The sequence below is a fragment of the Physeter macrocephalus genome, chromosome 16 (genome assembly GCF_002837175.3).
Source record: "Physeter macrocephalus isolate SW-GA chromosome 16, ASM283717v5, whole genome shotgun sequence".
NCBI lineage: Eukaryota > Metazoa > Chordata > Mammalia > Artiodactyla > Physeteridae > Physeter > Physeter macrocephalus.
Window position 1 is genome coordinate 7,900,662 of NC_041229.1, and position 16,738 is coordinate 7,917,399.

A 16,738-nucleotide genomic window follows, 5' to 3' on the forward strand; every position below is an offset into this window, starting at 1 on the left:
TAACTGATTCACTTTGTTGTAAAGCAGAAACTAACACACCACTGTAAAGCAATTATACTCCAATAAAGATGTTTAAAAAAAAAAAGAAATCATCTAGAAATCACTGAAGAAAAAAAAAGAAAACATTTAAAAGGCATTCCTCGAACTGATAGTCCACGATGTAGATAAACTTGAGTTTGCAACTTGGAGATTTTGGAGTACCTGGTGTAGAGAAGTGAGCAGATCCTGGGAAATATTTGATTTATTCAAAGCCATACTTAAGGTGCCTTACTTTGTATTACTACCCAGTTTTATCAATGGTTAGAATTAACCTTTCTTTTCACAGATGAGTACACACGTAGAATTCTCATTTCTAAAATGTCATTAATGTAACTCTGGCATTACATTTTGTTGTATTCTGTAGTCAGATTCTGTGTCTTGGCCAAGCAGGAATGTAGGGGAGAATTTGTCAACATAATAACCACTCTTTGGATCTCTAGCCTAGCATGGTGCCTGGCATACAGTAGGCACTTACTTTATGTTTGCTAATTTTTGAAATCATATATATGAATGAATAAGCGAATGAAGGAATAGGTTACACAGACACTGCTGTATGTTACTCTCCCGATTCTGTGCTCTTCCATGAGTCCAGGTAAGAGGAGAAGAGTGGTAGTTTGGGCCTGAAGCTTTTCCTCATCTTAATCCTATGAAGAACTTCGACTTTAATGTTTTGACGATAGTAATGGTTTCTAAAGACGTTTCTAAGATTTGTTTGACCAGTGGAATGATGTTAAAACTTTGATTCATTAAGCAATTTAAGGATCTCTTAGTAGTGCTTCTGGGCACTCTCAGGCCTTCCCATCATTGTCCTTATAATTTATTCCTTTTGTTGCCTTGAAAATAAATATTTTCCGAACATGCTTGTTAAAGGATATGTAACATGTTAAAAGATATGTAACATATCCTTTAACATGAGGATATGTTACAAATCTCTGAATTTGGAAATTATGATAGGAATAAAATGCTGACTACACACCACCAAAGAGGAATTTTAGGCTAGGTTACACTGAATTCAGTAGAGATAACAGTTCTCATTAAATACTACTCTCTAAGGTACTTCTGGGAATTACGTTATATTAAGGTATTCCTTTCATTTTAAGAAACATCAAGTGCCTCTTTTCTGCTAGGCATTAGAATTTGCAAAGTTGAATATGACATCATTCTTGCCTTCAAAGAGGACATAGTTATGTATCCAGATAAATTGCAGAAAACAGTAGTGAGTGCAGTGGTAGATAGTGACCAAGGTGTAGAAGTAGCACAGAGGAGAAGGAATGAACCATATCTGGAGGATGGCATGGACCTTGTGACTATTCCTAATTTATTTATCTTGTTTATTTTCCATCTCTCCCACAGAATGTAAGGTATACATTTTTGTCTGTTACTTTTTACTTATATATATTTTAAGTGCCCTATCTCCAGCTCTTAGAATAGTACCCATCATATAATAAACATTCAATAAATATTTGTTGCATTAATGAATAATTTTCCTTCCAAAAAGAATTTACCAATTATATTTCACCAACGAGATATTATAGTGATTTTTACACACATCCTTACCAGTGCTGGGTTTTGTGAAACTTTTTTTAACTTTGTAAATGTGTTATATTATCTCTATATTAAAAAAATACATAAACAAACATTTCCATGGCTGCCATCCATCCATCCCCAGCAATTCTCTCTATTTTTCTGCTGCCCTTTTATAGCAAATCCTTGAAGGAGTTTTCTGTGCCTGTTTCTTCATTTCCTCCCTTCCCATCCCATCCTGAACTGATCAGACTTTTGTCCCTTCTCCACTGAAACCATTCTTGCTATATCACCCATGGTCTTCTTCATGGCTTTCTGATGCCATCTTATCTTACTCTGTTTCTCAGCAGTGTTTGAGATGGGTTGATTACTCTCTTCTTCCAGAAATATTTTCCATTTTTCTACCTGGATGCAACATTCCCCTGGATTTCTTCTTATTTTTTTGGCTACTTCTTCTTAGTCTCCATTATTACTTCTTTCTCCTCTATTCAGTGTCTAAAGGTTGGAGTATCTTTCCTCCTCTATCATATTTTCCTTAGTGCTCATCTAGTGCCAAGGCTTTAGTACATCTAATATCTGCATTTTCAGCTCTGACTTCTTCCCACAGCTCCAGACTCCTATATGCAACTGTCGACTAGTTACTGGTACTCGGATGCCTCACAGATCTCAGACTTTCCGTGGCTAAAGCACAGCTATTGAGCAGCCTCCTCTTCAGCCGTTTTCCCCTCTCCAGTCTTCCCCATTTCAGGAAACAACTTTTACTTATTCTGTTACACCAAGAACTAAGAGTTGTCTTTGATATAGCTCTCTCTCTCACACTTTTTATCCAAGCCTTCAGCAGCTTCTGTTGGTTTAACCTTTAGAGCATGTTCTGAAGCCGGTGATTTTCCTCAGCACCTCCACAGCTGACTCACTGGACTAACCCACCACGTGCTCATCTCTCTCCCCAGCGATCACGTAACTTCCCACTTGGTCTCCCTCCTCCATGCCAGCCCCACTTCAGTCTAGTCTCCATCAGCCAGTGATCTTCTTAAAGCATAATGAGATCCCATCACTCCCTTCTCTAAGTCCTCCAAGGGTCTGCCATCGCATTTAGAATAAATGCCAAAATCTTCAGTGTGGCTTTTGAAGCTGGGCAGGATCTAGCCGCAGGATCTAGCCCAGCTTTCCTCTGTGCTTTTTTTTTTTTTTTTTTTTTTTTTTGGTGGTACGCGGGCCTCCCTCTGTTGCGGCCTCTCCCGTTGCGGAGCGCAGGCACCAGACGCGCAGGCTCAGCGGCCATGGCTCACGGGCCCAGCCACTCCGCGGCATGCGGGATCCTCCCAGACCGGGGCGCGAACCTGGTTCCCTGCATCGGCAGGCGGACTCTCAACCACTGCGCCACCAGGGAAGCCCCTCCTCTGTGCTCTTTACTTGGCTCATTCCACTCTCACCACAGTGGTCTTTGGATTTCTGCAGACAAACTCAATCCCCACACAGGCCTGCCCTTGGTATTCTCTGCACAATCCATGAGTCCCCCATCTGAAAAAAGGGAAGAAAGCCAGGAGTACCTAACTCATAGGGTTGTCGTGAAGGTTCAGTTAATATAGGAAAAGCACTGAGATGGTGTCTGGCTCGTATAAGCACTATATAAACGTTCGTTATTATTTTGTTGTTTTTTGTTATTGTTTCTGTTTTAAGGTAGAGGAGGAATGCATTTTAGTTGTGTTGAGTTTTAGATGGTTGTGAGATGTACAAAGAGAAAGGCGCTAAAGGCCGTTATGTATTCATTTGGAACGATTGGTTCTGTGTAAAATAAGTGTCTTAGTATCTTGGAAGATTGAGCAGAATTTCTAACTTTAATTGAACGTCTAGAGATTAGCTTGTGAATTGGGAAGATGTGGATCATTAAATGCCTTGTATTTGACGCACTCTATATAGAGCTTTCAAAATAGAGGGCAGCCACTGTGTTCATAACTCCGGCTATTCAGATAAAAAATTTCAACTGTTTTTGTACTTTAGAATTTCTTCCTTGTTTTTTTTTTTTGTTTGTTTGTTTTTTATGTCTTTTAGTAAGCCAAGGCCTGGATTTTGCTCTGGAAGTCTGTCCTGCCCGCTTCTGTAATCTGGCGCTATGCATCCAGTTGCTGGACCCTTACAGACACTGCTGTATGTTACTCTCCCGATTCTGTGCTCTTCCGTGAGTCCAGGTAAGAGGAGAAGAGTGGTAGTTTGGGCCTGAAGCTTTTCCTCATCTTAATCCTATGAAGAACTTCGACTTTAATGTTTTGACGATAGTAATGGTTTCTAAAGACGTTTCTAAGATTTGTTTGACCAGTGGAATGATGTTAAAACTTTGATTCATTAAGCAATTTAAGGATCTCTTAGTAGTGCTTCTGGGCACTCTCAGGCCTTCCCATCATTGTCCTTATAATTTATTCCTTTTGTTGCCTTGAAAATAAATATTTTCCGAACATGCTTGTTAAAGGATATGTAACATATGTTAAAGGATATGTAACATATCCTTTAACATGAGGATATGTTACAAATCTCTGAATTTGGAAATTATGATAGGAATAAAATGCTGACTACACACCACCAAAGGGGAATTTTAGAATCCGTATGTAAGAGTACTCAACTTGGAGTGAGAGAACTTGGTTCAAATCCCAGGTCTCTCATGACCTTGCCTAATTTATTATCTAATTCTAGGTTACTAAAAAGCTTAAATGTGTTTATTATTAAATGTATATATAAGCCTGAGGCTAATTCATGGCCCATATGCATTTCTTTTTATTTTAGATATGTGTGAAGATTTATATAGGAGTATATACAAATACGGTGATGTTTGTTTATTAAGTAATATTTATTTATTATCTTTGTTAAAAATACTGTATAACTATATTCGACTTAGTAAGGGAAAATTGATTTAGTGGTTTTATTTCTGGTTTTTTTTTGGCTAAACAGCAACCTCAGATTCAGTCAAGGCATTTCCCTTAATCTTTATTTCTGGTAAAATATCCTATAAAAGTAGATTCAGCAATTTATTATTTTTTTTCTTTTAAGTGTTTTATGACACCAGATTAATAGTATTCCCGTCCCCTGCCCTCATTTTTGGGTGGAGGAGAGGGATCTGTTTTGATACTTGAGCGTAAGAAACCCTCTCCCCAAAGTTACTGGAGGAATAGATATAACAAATGAAACTATTCCAAACACCAAATAAAAATATTACGATTGATACCCCGTTTATCCTCATATCCCCAAAAGGATAGACTTTGTATTTCAATGTGGCTTCCTAACTTTCTACTTCTGCGTTCTTAAAAGTTGAACATTATTTATATTAAAGGGAAGTAGTCAAATTATTTTGAGAAAATAATTTGCTCTTAAAGTCAAATCCTGTTGGTAATATGGAAGAGAATTCTTTTTATTTTGAAAGTCATCTTCTCTTTTTCAGGTTCTTAACTTCCATTTTTAAAAAACTACTTCATTAAAAGAGCAGTTTACCATTTCTCATTTATAGAATTAGTATTTTGTTTTATTTATATCATAAGGATTCTCATCTATGCTGCCCTAATTGTTAAGTTCTACATTGGTATGTTGCCTTATTTCTTCCAAAATCTAAGAATGTTCCTAGAACTCTTACAAGCTCTAAGGACCATAACGTATAAAGTAAGGGATTGCCTTTCATTGTGTAGATTCAGATGAAGTGTATTAAACGCGCTCTTCTTTCTCTCTCCCCTTATCTCCTCTTCTCTCCCACTCCCCCCACCCCTTTGCACACGGGGACTGTTCCCTTGTAGACTTGGCACCTTATTTTATTTCTGAGCCATTGTCTGCCGTCCAGAAACTTGGTGGACCTGTAGTACTGCATTGTTCTGCTAAACCTGTGACTGCTCGTATCTCATGGTTGCATAATGGAAAAAGATTGGACAGAAATGTGGAACAGATTAAGGTTCATCAGGGGACGTTGACTATCCTTTCTCTTAACCCCTCCCTTTCGGGTTATTACCAGTGCATTGCCAACAATAGCATTGGCGCCATTGTGAGTGGTCCTGCAACCATATCCACTGCAGGTGAGTCTGATTTTGTCCCTGGTATAGATGCTTTTTTCCTGAAATTACTGTTAATACTTGCATTTTTTTGAGTACTGGGAGGAGCATGGGCTTTGGAGTAAGACACGTATGCGTTCTCCTCCCAGCCTTGACACTTGCTGTGTGTTTAACCTGGGGGACGATACTTGAGCCTTGCTTAGTGTCTTCCTTTGTAACAAGGGATATAGAAATTATTTGGCGCAGCGTTAGGACAATTTTCTAACGTGAATCTGAATTTCTTTGTGAGTATTTAAAAGTCCTTAATATCAACAACAAAAAAAGCTGTTGTCTGCTTTGACAGTTATTTCATGCAGTCCTTTATCTTTTTTTCACATCTAATTGTTTTATTTGCCTTGATTACAGAGTGATTTTCATTTATTTAATTGAAACCAGGCTAAAGAAGCGGGGTAGAAAAATAACTGTAAAGAAAGGAATGTTGAGTATTGAACTTATGGAAAAATCTGGTATGTGTGGTTTTCTTAGTAAGTTTCAGCCATCTGCCTTTCAAACGGTGATGGCTTCCAGTAATGGAAAACGTCCTTGTGAGGGCACCCCTATTTACAGAACAAATCTGGATTCCCCAGGAGTAGTGAGTTTGTCATAACTGAGAAGAGTAAATGTTTTGGTAGAGCTGTGACCCATGGACAGCTCCAAGCCACACACCGGAGGGCTGAATTCCTAGGGGCAGGCTGCAGAGTGCTTTCAGCGCTGGCAATAATAAAGAGCCCTTCCATGCAGGCTCCAGCTGTAGTCAACTTAAACCGAGAGAAATTGAGACCTAGTTAGTATATTCAGGTAATTCAAACGATACACTGCTTTTTTTTTTTTTGATATCCTAGGTTCATTCTTGGAAACCCTTTTATTGCCATGTGAGTAGCTACAAACAGAATAAGGGTGCATAGGGAAAGTGAGTTTTGACGAGAGACTGGATTAAGAAGGATTTATCTTGACAGAAGGGGGACAATTAGGCTTTATAGTTCTCCCTAATGTTTTAAGAACAGTTTGCTTGTCTTGTAGTCTCCTGGAAGCATTGTCTTCTGGAAAAGGGTGCCATGACTAAGCCCCAGCTCTCAACTGTGCACCTCTACCCCAACTACTTTCTAAGATAAAAAGATCCTGCTACTTTGGGAACTGTGATTAGCTGCCACAAATGGCCATGGTGCAGATGTTGTTTCTAGTTTTAAAATTTCCTTTGGGAAAGAGAGTTCAAATTTACAATTATTTATTTATCTGTCTACTTATTTACTTATTTCTTTTAGTTCTTGGTGATTTTGGTTCATCAACAAAGCATGTTATTACAGCAGAAGAAAAAAGTACTGGTTTCATTGGCTGCAAGGTACCAGATAGTAACCCCAAAGCTGAGGTGCGCTATAAAATCCGGGGAAAGTGGCTGAAACATTCCACAGGTGAGACCTCTTATGACAAGCCAATGGCACCCAGAGAACAAATGTGATTAACCAACTACCATTAAGCTCTGTGTGCTAGAGGCTGTAGACACAAAAATACATAAGATATATTGTCTCTACTATTGGGAGTCAAGTGGAGTAGTTTAGACAAATGGTTACCGTATGAAATAGAACATAGTATAGAAGACAGTATAGAAATGATTACAACCCCGCACCCCCAAGGCTCACTCCTTCAACTCATTCAGGAATCTACTCAGATATCACTTCCTTTGAGAAGATCGCCCTCATGGCGCTATCTAAAATAATATGCTGTGTTGCTCTGTCCACTTCATTCGGCTTCATTTTCTGTAGCACTGTGTTATATGTATTACTGTTTGCGTCTTTGTCATTTGTCCCTTTCTCTGCCACCCTGTTCCTGCACTGGAGCATTGGCAGCATGAGTGCAAGGCTTGCTTTATCTGCTTGCTTCGTTGTTGTATCACTTGTGCACAGGCCACTGTTGGCAGAAAATAGGCTCTCAGTACATACTGTTGAGAAGAAATGAATGAAGACATGAATGACTACTGGGTGGTCAGTGCTGCAGGCAGAGGTTTGCCCAAAGTGGCAGCTGTGGTCATTGTATCTTTGTCTAAATATGTTTCTTGTGCTGTGGTGTTCTCAGTGAGTGATCTGTTGTCTTGGGGCTCTGATGGGTTTGATTTTGTTACTGTAGTGCTGTTGACTTTTTTTGTTCTGCCTTGACTTTCCTTTTCCTTCATTTAATGAATTTTCCCTGATCGCTTATTTGCTGCTCATGTCACGTCTACATTTAAAGCATAACTGTCAACCTTTGTTCGTTTTAACTTGTGTCCTTCATAAAGAGAGAGGCCTAACTGCATTCCCTTCCTTCCTCAGAGAATTACTTAATCCTTCCATCAGGGAATCTTCAGATTTTGAATGTATCCTTAGAGGACAAGGGATCATATAAATGTGCAGCTTTTAATCCTGTCACACATGAATTAAAAGTTGAACCCATTGGCCAAAAGCTGCTTGTGAGTCGTAAGTATTTGGGGGAATCGTGGTCCCTGGGAAGAGTCCTCAGAAGCATTTCTCATAAAAAGTTGAGAAGTAGGAGTTCATTTTTCTTTCAGATCCTGTTTGTTTATCATGAAAAAGTCTTTACTTGCATAAATACATTATAGCATAGTACTGTATATGTTTTAAAAATATAATGACTTTTTAGAAGAGAATTTTGGTCAAGATGACAGGATAGAATTCATGTGGAGAACTTTGCCCTTTGCTCAAATAAAAAGAAATTAGTGAGCAAATATCACTTTATATCAGTGGTAATCAGATTGGTAGCTAACTGTGAATTACGAAAAAATATTTATCTGTTCTCTTTGAGATACGGTAAGTCATAGCTGATGTTTAGCTTAGGGTGGTCGAGTTGTAGTAGCACCAATAGTCAAAGCATAGTTAAGTAACAGTCCACATACTTGTTGAGAAATTCAACATTTCCAAACTGCTAATTCAGAAGTAGCTCTAAAGGATCATCAAGTCTTTTAAATTTAATTCTCAACTGAAAATGATTTAGTTACCAAACAGGACCTCATAGTGTAAAGAAGAATAAATGCGAAGATGGGGAAGCTCACAGCTTTGCTAAGGAGGAGGGTGGAAGTGAATACATAAGAATAATGATTTTTTATTTTCCCTTCTTTCTCCAGGCCCTTCTTCAGATGACTTTCACATCCTTCACCCCGCCCTGTCACAGGCATTAGCTGTTCTCTCTCGTAGCCCTGTGACCCTGGAGTGTGTGGTAAGTGGGATCCCAGCTCCTCACGTGCACTGGCTGAAGGACGGTCAGGACGCTGTGCCGGGAAGCAAGTGGAGAAGGTTGTATTCGCATCTTGCCACGGACAGCATTGATCCAGCGGACTCTGGCAACTACTCCTGTGTGGTGGGAAACAAGTCTGGAGACACCAAACACGTGACTTACGTGGTGAATGTACTTGGTAAGGCGTTACTTGTTAAGTGTTTTTTCAAGTCAGGCTATTTTTCTGGTCTAACTGATGTTTGAGTGGAAGATCTATTTGTGAACCATAAATGGAATAGAGACTACCTAGAAATAGCTACCCCAGTACCAAAATGAGCTTCATTTCTCTAAAGGACTGCTGAGTTGGGCAGTGTTTCTGGGTGGCACAGAGCGTTTCACCTGGGATGTTCTTGGGAACCTCACCCCCAACCTGGTTACGCAATACAGTAAGTCGCCTACATACGAACCTTCAAGTTGCAAACTTTCAAAGATGCGAACGTGCGTTCGCATGTCCAATCACGTAAGTTAGTTCACGTGTCTGGTGTACGTTGTCACGTGTGTGCATCCTCTACAAGTGGCTGTACTTTTGTGTACTGTACAGTACTGTATAGAGTACAATAGTACAGTATCTTTATTTCAAGCCCAGGATGTCCTAAAGCAAGTGTAAAAGCAGCGGTGATGTATCTGGTTCTATACTATATAGCCGATTGTTAGTAGGGTTCCTAGGCTAACTTTGTTGGACTTATGAGCAAATTGAACTTAGAACACACTCTTGGAATGGAACTGGTTCATAGGTTGGGGACTTATTTACAGAGCTGGTTCTTCCTTCTTGATGACGTGGAGGAAAGAGACTGGAATTCAACAGGATGGAAGATTCTGGGCTGTATCAGTGTGTAGTGTCCAGTAATCGTAACTAAGAGTACTGACTAGAAAATGTCATCTCAAAAAGAAATCATTTCATTTTATTTTCCCTTTTGGAATGCTTTCACTATAGCTGGCTCATAAAATTTGTGTTATTTTCACCCATGTTTCTATATATACTATTTATCGCAAAGCTGTTCCTTTCTTCCAGCTACCTATCTCACTGTCACGTGTAGCAGCAAAAATGTTTTCCTTTATCAAAACAGATTTTCATGAAAACTGGAAAAAAAAAGTTTTCATAGTAAATATAGTTTTTGTAAACCTTCTGCACCTGTTTATGTGCAACAGTGGCCTGACATAGGTTACACTGGAATTAATATAAGTGTATGGCAAGTGGGCTTTAAAATTTAATGATAATTAGGACTAGATTAATATGCATAATCATTTAATTTGGGCATATGTTACAAATGCCGATACATGATGTACTCTGTCCAGGTAAAAAGTGACTTGATGGATACTAAAGGAAAATTTTTGCCCAGAATACATGTAACCTTAAAGCAGAATTGAGCATAAAAAGAATTTAACTTCCAAATAAGCATTCTTCTGTTTTGGCTTTTGTGTAGTGTGAAATCCAGGGAAATGATTACTTTATTTCAAACAGATCACCTGGAACAAACGCTCAGAGAAGCCAAAGATTAGAAACTCTGCATGTATGTATGTGTGTGTGCATTTGTTGGGTTGGTGGGGGGTGGTGAATTGGGAGGAGAGATCTATAAAAAGAGGCTCTAATGTTTTAGTAACATATGGTTTATCCTATTGGAGGAAAGTAAATAGATTTCTGATTTTTTCTTGATGGCCATGGTGGATGGGAGAATGTGAGGAAATAATACAATTTGGTTTCAACTAGTTATTAATAGAGAGGAGAGTTTGTATGACTCATGTGATCATTTAAAAAGTACATCTTGAGGGCTAGACTTTAATTTATATTTTTTTATTTTACTTTTTATTAATTTTTTACTGGAGTATAGTTGATTTACAATATTGTGTTAGCTTCTGCTGAATAGCAAAGTGAATCAATTATACGTACACATATAATCCACTCTTCTTTAGATTCTATTCCCATATAGGTCATTATAGAGTATTGAGTAGAGTTCCCTGTGCTATACAGTAGGTTCTCATTAGTTCTTATTTGTTTTATTTTTAGAACATGCTTCCATTTCTAAAGGACTGCAGGATCAGACAGTGTCTCTGGGTGCCACGGTACAATTCACGTGTGAAGTTCATGGGAACCCAACCCCCAACCGTACCTGGTTTCACAACGCACGGCCCATTCATCGTTCCCCACGACATCTGACTGTGGGAAATGGATTGAAAATCAGGGGTGTTACCATGGAAGATTCTGGGCTGTATCAGTGTGTAGCAGATAATGGGATTGGATTTACGCAGTCTACTGGGAGACTGGAAATTGAAAACGGTAGGCTTTTAGGTCATGTAATCATAGATTTTACTTTACAGATGGGGTTTTGTTCTGGTTAAAAATTAAATCATTTTTACAAAAAAGGAAATAATCCTATCACCATAACAGAACAGTGTTCATTTTCCATGTTCCTTTCTAGTTGCAGGCAGGCATTTCCATGAAGAAGCAACCTTATTTAATCACGCTCATTAAAAAAAAAAAATTTATAATACTTTTTCAACAGATACTACATAGTTTTGAAAAAGCATAATTTTGAAAAGCACGTGGTAAAAGTCTCATGATGTTCCCCAGCCAGCCAGATTTCTCTTTAGAACTAACTAGTTTTATCATTTTCTTGAATATCCTTGTATGCATGTATATAATCAGTTACATATAACATGTGAGCTTGTGTGCGTTTAGTAACAATGTCTGGTTTTTTTTAACATAAATGGTGGTAGCATTCATATAAATTACCTTGAAGTTTTCCTTAAAAATTTTTCCTTGAATTTTACCTTAAAAATTACCTTGAACTTTCCACTTCACATATATCTTGGACATCTTCTCATAAGTTACATTAAAGAGTATTTTCATTTCTTTTTAAAAATGGCTGCTTAGTCTTCCATTGTATAGTTGTGATGATTTGACTAGTACCTCATTGATGGCTGTTTCTAATCCTTCACTATTACAAGAAGTCTACAATGAATGTCCTTCTACATAGATTATTTTGCACATGTGTGAATATCTCTAACATAAATTCCTAGAAATGAACTTGCTGAATAAAAGCATATATGCCTTGGTAATTTTGATAGATATCATTGCTCTCCAAAATAGTTACTAGTTTACACTCCCACTAGCAATGTTTCCACATATCCTCACCAAGGCATGGTGTTGTCAAAATTTCTGTTTAATCTTTGCCAATCTGATAGGTTAAAAAAAAAGTACCTTTGATCTATATATTTTTTATTATTATGAATGAAGTTGGGCATCTCATCATGTGTTTATGAGCCATTTGAATTTGCTTTCCTGTGTATTGACTGTTCATTGCCTTTTGCCCATTTTAAATTAGGTTGTTGGTCTTTTTTCTTATTTATAGGAGTTCTTCATATATTAGGGAAATTAATCTTTTGTCTGAGAGTTATAAATATTTCAAATTTCAAAGAATCAGGATGATAGAGACCAATTCTCTGAACTTGGTGCAATTAATTTAGATGTTAATAACAAAAAATAATTTTTAAATGGCATGTATTTGGAAACTTAGAATTATAGTTCTCAATAGCTGGGTCAAAAAATCATAATGGGGCTTCCCTGGTGGTGCAGTGGTTGAGAATCTTCCTGCCAATGCAGGGGACACGGGTTCGAGCCCTGGTCTGGGAAGATCCCACATGCCACGGAGCAACTGGGCCCATGAGCCACAGCTACTGAGCCTGCGCGTCTGGAGCCTGTGCTCCGCAACAAGAGAGGCCGCGACAGTGAGAGGCCCGCGCACCGCGATGAAGAGTGGCCCCTGCTCGCTGCAACTAGAGAAAGCCCTCGCACAGAAATGAAGACCCAACACAGCCAAAAAAACAAACGAACTAACTAAATAAATAAAGTAATTAATTAATTTAAAAAATCATAATGGAAATTTAAAATTCTTTCAATGATAATGGGTGTCAAATTGTGTGGGATATAGGAGAAAGGAACATAGAATTTATAGCCTTAAATGCTTATAAAAGAAAGCTAGTAAAACTGAAAATTAGTGAACTAAGTAAAATAACAGAATAGATTTAAAGAAAACAGAAGAAAGGAGATAATAAAGATATGGGCAGAAATCAATTAAATAGAAAATGAAGATAAAATAGGATCAGTAAAGATAAAGTTTAACTAAGGAGTTATCCCAGTAATCAATCAGAAAATTTAAAGTATTATTCATCCTATTTAATGAATAAAGGAGAAAAACAATATGATTATCTCCATAGAAGCAAAAAAACATCTGACATAATTCAGTATCCATGATAGACACTCTTAGGAATACAGAAATAGAAGGAACTTTCTTAACTTGATAAAGAGTATCTAACAAAAACTCACAGGAAACATTACTTTTAATGGCGAAATGTTTAAGCATTCCCTTTAAAATCTCTTTTAGTTGTCATCGTAGCGGAGATTCTAATCAGTACAGAATGACAAGAAAAAGAAATGAAAGGTGTAAGGATAAGAGAGAAAGAAAACTCAATCGTTATTCATTCACAGCTGCTATGGCTGTCAGTATAGAGAATCCTCAATAGTTTGTTGGCAAATTGTTAGAAATAATAAAAGCTTTTAGCAAGGTGGCTGGATAAAGACCAATAAACGAGAGTGTTGCCTTTCTATGTACGAGTGTATCAGCCAGGTTTCTCTAGAGAAACAAAACACAAGAGGATATATAATATACATATAGGAGGAGATTTATTATAGAAACTGGCTCACACAGTTATGGAGGATAAATCTGCCATCTACATACTGGAGAAGGAGGGAAGCCAATGATGCAATTGAGCTGTGGGAGGAGGAGTGACGGTATAAGTCTCAACCTAAGTCCAAAAGCCAGAGGTCCAGGAGCACTGATGTCCAGTGTCCTCAGCTCATAGAGAGAATTCGCCCTTCCTCTGCATTTTTGTTCTACTGAGGCCCTCAACGGATTGCATGGCGCCCACCCACATTGGGGAGGGCCATCTGCTATACTGGGTTTACCAATTCAGATGCTAATTTCTTCTGGAAACACGCTCACAAACACAGCTAGTTATCTGGGCGTCCCTTAGCCCAGTCAAGTTGACACAGAAAATTAACCATTACAATTAGCAACAGACAGAAGAAGTAATTTAAAAGACACTGTAAAAGAAGAACAAGAAAGTGGGGACCTTGCTTTACCGGATATTAGAACATACACAAAAATCTGTAGTAATTAAGACAGTGTTGTATTATTGGTGCAGGAACAGACAAATAGACTCTTGGAACAAGACAGAGACCACCAAAAAGGATTTGCACTAAGGATTTGACTTAGGTAGCATTGCAGATCACCAAGGGGAGGATATCCATTTCAAGATTTGATGTAGGATAATTGGTTATCAAAATGGAGAAGAAGAAATTAAATCTCTAACTCACATTGTACACAAAGACAAATTTCCAGTGGATTAAAGACCTATATATGAAAGGCAAAACGGCAAAGTTTTTGAGGAAAATATAGAAGAATATCTATATGATCTGGGTAAAACTTTTCAACAAGACATTTTAGGCTAATTTTTAAGAAAAGATTGGTATGACTACATTAAAATTAAAGCATCCTGGGCTTCCCTGGTGGCGCAGTGGTTGAGAGTCCGCCTGCCGACGCAGGGGACGCGGGTTCGTGCCCCGGTCCGGGAGGATCCCACATGCCGCGGAGCGGCTGGGCCCGTGAACCATGGCCTCTGAGCCTGCGCGTCCGGAACCTGTGCTCCGCAGAGGGAGAGGCCACAGCGGGGAGAGGCCCGTGTACCCCAAAAAAAAAAAAAAAAAAAAAAAAAAAAAAAATTAAAGCATCCTTATTATTTAAAGATACCATTAAAAATGAAAAGAAAAACAATAAACTGAGAAAAGATACTAGTAACATATGTAACTAACAAAAGAGCAGTATCCAGTACTTACAAAGAATTCAGAACCATTACAAAAAGGATAAAGGGTCCAATAGAAAAATGGACAAAATGCACTTGACAGAGGAGGAAAAATGAGTGGCAGATAAGTATGTGAAAAGATAGTCAACCTCATTAGTACTGAGGAAAATGCAGGTTACGACCCATGAAAGCATTTTACACTTCTTAGGTTAGTAAAAATTCAGAAATCCGATCATTGTTGATAGACTGCGTCAAACACAGGAAGTAGGACTGGAAAAGGAGAAAGATGTGCTGGAGAAAATGTCATTTGTAATCGATATTCCATTGTGAGATCACTTAAAAATACCCCCCCCCAAAATACCTGGGACCAAAAGGAAAGAGTTGGTGCCACTTGTTTAGAAACAAAAATTTGTTCACGTATTTGGTCAGAAATATGTTTGTCATTCAGAACAGGTTTTTCTCCCAGGATTGTGTGTGTGTGTGTGTGTGTGTGTGTGTGTGTGCCCTGGAATGACTGTCTTTTTGAAGGACTATTATTTAGTTTTGTACTTCTTTACACCTTTTTCATGTTAAAGCCTGAGGTTTTGGCTTCACATGTTCTGTATTTACAATGGTCAGATGCGCTGAGGATGCAAATTGGAAAACTCTCTATGGATTCCTTTATATACATTCCTTTCTTTCTGAAGGACAGGCAACCTATGTGGGAAATGTCTCGGAGCCCACACGATGAAAAATTCTACTTTTTATTGACTGCTTTACTTGGTGAAAGTTGAGAAGCGAACTAACAAGGAAGGAGATGTCTTTGTTCTAATCATTACTATTATCATTACTACTTGCTAATGACATTGCAAACACCGTTACTTCAGTGAATGCACATGTTCACCACACTGTTCTGCATGTAAAACACTGTTTAGAAACACACATAGAAAAGTTGCTTCTAAGACAGCTACTTGCGCACGACACAACATTTATGTAATAGGATGAAATTATTTTGCATTGTAGATACTATAATGTTCTTAATTTATGTGAATTACTTTTTTTAACAGACAGCGGACTCAAGCCTGTCATAATTACAGCACCAGCAAGTGCAGAGGTGGCCTCTGGAGACTCCGTGACTTTGTCCTGCAATGCCACCGGGGTGCCGGTTCCAGCCATTCGTTGGTACGACAGGCATGGATTGATAACCAGCCATTTGTCTCAAGTTCTTAGATCTAAATCCCGAAAACCGCACTTATCAAGACCTGGGGGTTCTGACCTGGAGCCTGTGTACTTCATCATGTCCCAGGCTGGCTCAAGCTCTCTATATATTCAGGCTGTTACTCGGGAACACGCTGGGAAGTACACCTGCGAAGCTGCAAACGCACACGGCACCGCACAGTCAGAAGCCGTCCTCACTGTTGGTGAGTTGTCATTAGTATCTTTTCCCAGGTGAATGGTTTCCTTTGATAGTAGGGGATAAAGTGATTTGAAGTAGATTTTAATGAGTCTGGCCACCTCTAAATATGTATGTATTTGCCAACAACAGTGAAATGTAGAATTGCATTTTTTGGTATTTGGCCTTATGCGAACCAGATGAACTTTGGTCTCCACTTCTAGTGGGTTTGTTAAGCTTGTAGTTGTCCTGTAGGACACTTTCATTTGGGAGCAAGCCCAAGGTATGACCTCTTTGGGGCATTAATACTTTTGGTTTTCTAAGCTGAAAATATCGTTGCAGGTATTTTCAGGTGGGCCCTTAGTGAGGATAGTATTCAGTCTAAAGAGTTGGCTTTTATTGGGGATGTTGCGTCACGCGTACTGTCAAACAACACCCATTTGTATGTATATTTGCCTCAACCTTATTCAAAGTTATTGTTCTAATAGGGTGTATAATATAATATTCTTTATATTTTACTGATTTTGGGTGATGATGACTTAATTTGGAGTACTGGTATATAGAATATCAGTATTATTCAAATTAATTCAAATTTGACCTAATCTACATTCAAATCTTA

The 16,738-nt window shown here is 38.3% G+C and overlaps 1 protein-coding gene across 7 annotated transcripts in view; it reads left to right on the forward strand.

Moving 5' to 3' along the window:
• CDON (cell adhesion associated, oncogene regulated) overlaps positions 1–16,738 on the forward strand; it is an 85,833-nt gene that overhangs the window by 21,533 nt on the left and 47,562 nt on the right. For 6 of the 7 annotated variants that reach the window (XR_008619579.1, XR_008619580.1, XR_008619581.1 and 3 more), the window contains exons 2-8: positions 3,616–3,752; positions 5,340–5,612; positions 6,890–7,036; positions 7,931–8,074; positions 8,740–9,027; positions 10,894–11,163; positions 15,794–16,147. Coding sequence is in view for 3 of the 7 variants with exons in the window: in XM_055091476.1 (XP_054947451.1) it covers positions 3,677–3,752; positions 5,340–5,612; positions 6,890–7,036; positions 7,931–8,074; positions 8,740–9,027; positions 10,894–11,163; positions 15,794–16,147 (1,552 nt within the window). In the remaining 4 variants the exon portion in view is untranslated. Of the gene's footprint in view, positions 1–3,615; positions 3,753–5,339; positions 5,613–6,889; positions 7,037–7,930; positions 8,075–8,739; positions 9,028–10,893; positions 11,164–15,793; positions 16,148–16,738 lie in introns of those variants that run through there. The other variant, XR_008619578.1, reaches the window with a different exon arrangement.